This window comes from Triticum aestivum, chromosome 7D, assembly GCF_018294505.1.
Source record: "Triticum aestivum cultivar Chinese Spring chromosome 7D, IWGSC CS RefSeq v2.1, whole genome shotgun sequence".
NCBI lineage: Eukaryota > Viridiplantae > Streptophyta > Magnoliopsida > Poales > Poaceae > Triticum > Triticum aestivum.
Window position 1 is genome coordinate 454,626,508 of NC_057814.1, and position 5,382 is coordinate 454,631,889.

The 5,382-nt window shown below is 54.8% G+C and overlaps 2 protein-coding genes across 2 annotated transcripts; one reads left to right on the forward strand and one right to left on the reverse strand.

Annotated features, from left to right (window-relative positions):
- Window positions 1–303: 303 nt before the first annotated feature.
- LOC123165593 (pentatricopeptide repeat-containing protein At1g31430) lies at window positions 304–2,262 on the reverse strand. The gene has a single exon (XM_044583266.1). The coding sequence runs from the start codon at window positions 2,067–2,069 to the stop codon at window positions 486–488; it is 1,584 nt and encodes a 527-aa protein (XP_044439201.1). The 5' UTR covers window positions 2,070–2,262; the 3' UTR covers window positions 304–485.
- On the forward strand, window positions 2,193–3,990 carry LOC123165594 (aurachin C monooxygenase/isomerase). The gene is made up of 4 exons (XM_044583267.1): window positions 2,193–2,449; window positions 2,581–2,906; window positions 3,062–3,272; window positions 3,371–3,990. Exons 1-4 carry the CDS (start codon window positions 2,204–2,206, stop codon window positions 3,890–3,892), a joined length of 1,305 nt encoding a protein of 434 aa, XP_044439202.1. The 5' UTR covers window positions 2,193–2,203; the 3' UTR covers window positions 3,893–3,990.
- The last annotated feature ends 1,392 nt before the right edge of the window (window positions 3,991–5,382 follow it).

The window sequence follows — 5,382 nt, forward strand, 5'->3', positions numbered from 1 at the left end:
GTTAGGGAGTCCAATTAAGAAAACGGAGTTGTTATATAGATGTTTGGGGATAATCCGGACCCAACGGTGATGACTGAGCAGGTCGGGTTCGGGGAAATCTCGGACGTGCACGAGGAGGTCAGTGCACTGTGCAGAAAGGGCCAAACGGCCGGACCACAAAAGAACGGCTGGACTGAGAAAGGTCAACGGAGGCGATGAAGAAGCGGCAACTACGAACGGACCACGAGTTTTATGAAAACATGCGGATGCAATGCGGATGATGCGATGATGAATGCAACAAACAAATAAATCACACGACAACAATGAAATAACTGGAAGGCTTCTGGAGCGTCGGTCTTGGGGCGTTACATTAACGAACTGACTCACCACAGCTAAATTGATCTGAACTCAGATCAATGGATCACAAGGAAAAATTACTCAGACTAATGGATGTTTTAGCCATTCCTATGTTGAAGCACTAGATGTGCAAGTGCCACCTGCCATTTTCAGTATCCCTTCACCTCGATCAAGCTGCACCCTGCATTTTTCTTGACACTGGGGTGTGCCATCTTGCTCCTTACTCTTAATACATCCTCCCATCGACTTGCAGTTGCATACACATTAGACATGAGCAAATCCACATCAGGAATTTGGTAGCCTTGCTTGCCTATTCGTTTGGTCAGCCTTTCGCTCATCTCGACATTGCCTTGAGCCTTGCAAGCAGTGAGGAGTGCACCAAACAGTGGCATAGCGTCCTTGTCAATTGGTATATCCTTGATCAACTTCTCAGCTTCATCAAGTTGACCAGCACGACCTAAAAGATTGACAAGGCAACTATAATGTTCAACTCTTGGTCGTATCCGATAAACCTCCTTCATGGCACGAAACTGTTTCCGCCCTTCATCAACCAAGCCACCATGGCAACATGCACTCAGCACCCCAATGAAGGTAACGCTGTCAGGCTTAGCATTGCTTTTCTCCATACCCTCAAACAATTCGAGGGCTCTACCTGCCTGACCATTTGTGGCCAGGCCGCAGATAATGGCAGTCCAAGCCGTAGTGTCTCTGCCTTGCATTCGTTCAAAGACCTCCACCGACTTCTCTACATGCCCACACTTGGCATACATGTCGATCAATGCCGTGCCAAGAACTGCATCAAGCTTCATCTTCTTACCTTCAGCAAGCTGGTGGATCCATTCACCTTGATCGAGCGCGCCAAGATTGGCACAGCATGTCAGGAGAGTGACAACAGTGAACCTGTCTGGCTCAACTTGATGCATTAGCATGTCTCGAAACAACGACAATGCCTCCACGAAGCATCCATGTTGTGCATACGCGTTGATCATAGCAGTCCACATAATTAGATCCTTCTCTGTGCACTGGTGGAAGAGTAATCTCGCCTTGTCCACCTGTCCGGCAAAGGCATATCCAGACACAAGTATAGTCCAAGAAATGATGTTCCTCGACGGCATTTTCTCGAACAGCTTCACCGCCTCTTCCAAGCAGCCATTCTTCATGTACATGTCCAGCAGTGCATTTGCAACTGGGAGGCTGAACCCAGTGACTCCATCCATGTAGGCATGAATTCTCCTTCCTAAGCTCAGATCACCGGCTCTGGAGCACGCGGTGAGTGCGGTCAACAGCGTGACCCTATCGGGCGTTAGACCGCCCCTTTCCATCTCCTCAGCCAAAGCAACCGCTTCTGTGTTTCGGCCGCGCCTGACATAGCACCTGATCATCATATTCCACACGACCAGCGCCCTCTGCGGCATTTCATCGAACACCTTCCGCGCGACTTCCGGGCGGTCCACCGTCGTGTACATGTCCATGAGCGAGCTCGCGGTGTAGGCATCCCACCGGAAACCGGTCTTCAGGGCCGCCGCGTGCGCCTTGCGTCCCTCGACCGGTAGCTTGAGGGCACCGATGGCCCTGAACACGAACGGGTAGGTGAAGCTGTCCGCCACGAGGCCGCGCCCGCGGAGGTCGTAGTAGACCGCCATGACACGGGCGTAGCTGCCGCGCCTCGCGAGGGTCCTGATCAGCAGGTTGCATTCGCGCCGCGGCATGCCGCGGTGGCGCGCCGTCGCCATCCTGGGCGTGTGGCGTCGACGCGGGACGCGTGGAGGCGCGCGCGGGCCGGCCAAGATGGAATACTTTTAGTAGCCAGGTGCCGTGTACAGATAGCAGTGAGCGATAAGAAGCCCCCGCGGAGTTGGGAGAAACGATGGCTCCTGACATGGGTGGGCGGGTGGTCGTGGTGGTGGGAGGGAGCGTGGCGGGCCTGGCCTGCGCGCACGCGGTGGCGGGGGCGGGGTGGAAGGCGGTGGTGTTGGAGAAGGCGGCGGGCCCGGCGGCCGGAGGCGGCACGGGCGCCGGGCTGGGCCTGGATGCGCAGTCTATGGAGACCCTCGCCCGCTGGATCCCCGAGTGGGGTCTCGACGCGGCCACGCTGCCGCTCGCCGTCGACCTGGTAAGCCCGTCCGTCCTCCCCGGTAAATCGCAAGCTTGGCTTCTTCCTTTTCTTTTCCTTTTTTATTATCGCAGCTTGGCTTCTTTGTTTTCCTTGCGGGCATAGGTTGAGTACCCCTGTTGCTGCCGCAGAACATGGCAACGGACAGCGAGACGAAGGCGGCGCGGACTCTGACGAGGGACGAGGGCTTCAACTTCCGCGCGGCGCACTGGGGCGAGCTGCACCGGCGGCTTCACGAGGCTCTGCCGGCCGCGGTGACCGTCCACTGGGGCCACCAGTTCCTTTCGTTCGAGGTTTCGGACACGGACGGCCATGGTGGCAAACGCGGCGGGGTCGTCGCGACGGCTCGCCTGCTCGGAACCGGAGAAACGGTGGAGGTCGCCGGGGATTTGCTGGTCGCAGCGGATGGCTGCACTTCGTCGATCCGACGGCGCTTCCTCCCTGACCTCAAGCTCAGGTGAGTTACAAATTTCGTCGACACCTATGATCTGGCAGCAATTTAGGAGACAACAAAGAATAAGAATCTCACATTTCAGTAGTTGATCAGCTCGTTCTTAGGACATTAGTTCATCAGGGACGACACCTTTCTTGTTTTTTGCGGCCAATGTGCAGGTACTCCGGGTACTGCGCGTGGCGAGGCGTGTTCGATTTCACCGGGAAGGAAAGCTCTGATATCATCACCGGCATCCGAAGAGCGTACCCAGAGCTCGGCAGCTGCCTGTACTTCGATCTGGCCGAAAAGACTCACGCCGTGCTCTACGAGTTGCCCGGGAACAGGCTCAACTGGCTCTGGTACATCAACGGCCCAGAGCCAGAGCTCACGGTAATGGCGATCCCTTGTATGCTTGTCCAGTTGCTAACCACTGATGACGTGTTTCTCTGACGGACTGGGTGATCGGTCGGGTTGTGACTAATTAACAGGGGAGCTCTGTGACGATGAAGGTGAGCGACGCCACGCTCGCAGGGATGCAGGACGACGCCGAGCGCGTCTGGTCGCCGGAGCTGGCGCGGCTGATCAGGGAAACAGCAGAACCGTTCGTGAACGTGATCTACGACGCGGACCCGCTGCCGCGGCTGCCGTGGGCGGGCGGTAGCGTGGCGCTGGTCGGCGACGCGGCGCACCCGACCACCCCGCACGGGCTGCGGAGCACCAACATGTCCGTCCACGACGCCCGCGTGCTCGGGGAGTGCCTCGGGAGGTGGGGGGAGACGCCGCCGCCACGCGCTATGGACGAGTACGAGGCCGCGCGGCTGCCGGTCGTGGCGGCGCAGGTGCTGCACGCCCGCAGGCTCGGGCGGCTCAAACAGGGCCTGCCGGTGGAGGACGGTGACACGGGGGCGTTCGACGCGAGGGCGGCGACGGCGGAGGAGGCTTTGATGCTGCGGCAGAGGGGCATGCCGTATTTTGGCGGTGCGCCAACTGTAGATGGCGGTAGTTTGTGAATTACTATGTACTTCTGAATTGTTATGCTGAACCTGCTGTTTTTCTTTCCATGGTAATAAGTGTCTAGTAAAGATCATAGTAGTAGAAGTCACGTATACATTGATCTGACAAAACTGAAAAGACAGCAGAACGTTAGCCTTTAGAGCATCTCCAACGGTCGCACAAAAATCTCGCGCCCAATAAAAGTTATAGCGCGCCATTTTAGCACTTTTAGTGCGCCGGGACCAATATTGCTTTAGCAGACGCCTAAAGACACGCGCCCAAAAGGCAGACAGTGCAAATTGTGAAGCGCGCGCAATCCGGAGCCCAAAATATGCTGCGCGCGATAGCGTTTTTCAGCGCGCGCCCAAAACTTTTTAGCGCTACAGCTTCTGCTGGAGCCGTTGGGCGCCCAAAAAAACGAATTTTTAGTGTGCGGAGCTCTTTTTGGGCGCCTGTTGGAGATGCTCTTACACAAAGGAACATCAGCCGATTGCATAAGACCCGCGGTAGCAATAGAACGGGGAAAGTATATAGAAAAGACAGTTCTTTTCAATTTCGATTATCTATATATTAGTTCATTTCTATTTCTAGAAGAAGGAAAAATTACAATCAAGACCGAAGAATTCTTTAAGATTGACACCAATGCATGTCACATGCCTCTGGTACCACCACAACATCCACTAAAGGAAAAATAAAAATGACGAATCACTGACTGAGTCCTGGATTAGGGGGTGGTCGGCACGTCGGGCACCGGTCCTTTGGGCTGGGCCGAGGAGCCCCCTAAACCCATCATTTGGTGGGCCTCGTTCGTCTGGTCCAAGAATGACGGGAAGGAATGATCCGAAGACTTTGTGTGTACTCCAAGATCTTGAGGTAGTCCACGACACATTTACCCCCAGATTCAACCGACTTATTTGTAAACCTAAGCACCCCGGTGTCTATATAAACCGAGGTACCAGGCCCGTAGAGGACACATTCATTCTCGTATGATCGTGCGGTAGATCACCTGTAGTCTGTACCCTATCCACAATCAATACAATAAAGCATGACATAGGGTTTTTGTCGGTGTCTAGGAACCAGACATTAGGGTATGTGCAAACAACCCCTTGTGAGTTCGGCCGGGGACTGAACAAAAGCTACCTTGGCTGTCAAAGGTCCGGGAAAGAGATGAAACAAAGTAAAGCACACCGGAGCTACTAGGTTCGGGCCACCATCTAGGTGTAATACCCTACTCCTGCCTATAGATGATATTGTTGTGTTCTAGACGAACAAGCTACAATGTGTATGGTAGATTGCAAATGATTTGACCCCTTTGCTAGATTTTATTTGCCTCCTATTTATACTATACTTGGTCCTCCCCTTATCCAACGAGGGGTTGCCACATGTCCAGCACGAATGGAGGAGAGAGGGGAGGGTCGTCCGTACCAGCCTGACACGATGAGGCGCGGCATGCTCGCCCATGCCGCGCTGGCTGCTACATGACGCTCCTGTTGCAGCACACCGAGTA

Bases quoted from the DNA above. Each gene is read 5' to 3' on its own strand.
- LOC123165593 (XM_044583266.1), bottom strand. From the start codon at position 2,069: ATGGCGACGGCGCGCCACCGCGGCATGCCGCGGCGCGAATGCAACCTG.
- LOC123165594 (XM_044583267.1), top strand. From the start codon at position 2,204: ATGGCTCCTGACATGGGTGGGCGGGTGGTCGTGGTGGTGGGAGGGAGC. The intron at 2,450-2,580 runs GTAAGCCCGTCC...TTGCTGCCGCAG, and splicing joins TGCCGCTCGCCGTCGACCTG to AACATGGCAACGGACAGCGA. The intron at 3,273-3,370 runs GTAATGGCGATC...ACTAATTAACAG, and splicing joins GCCCAGAGCCAGAGCTCACG to GGGAGCTCTGTGACGATGAA.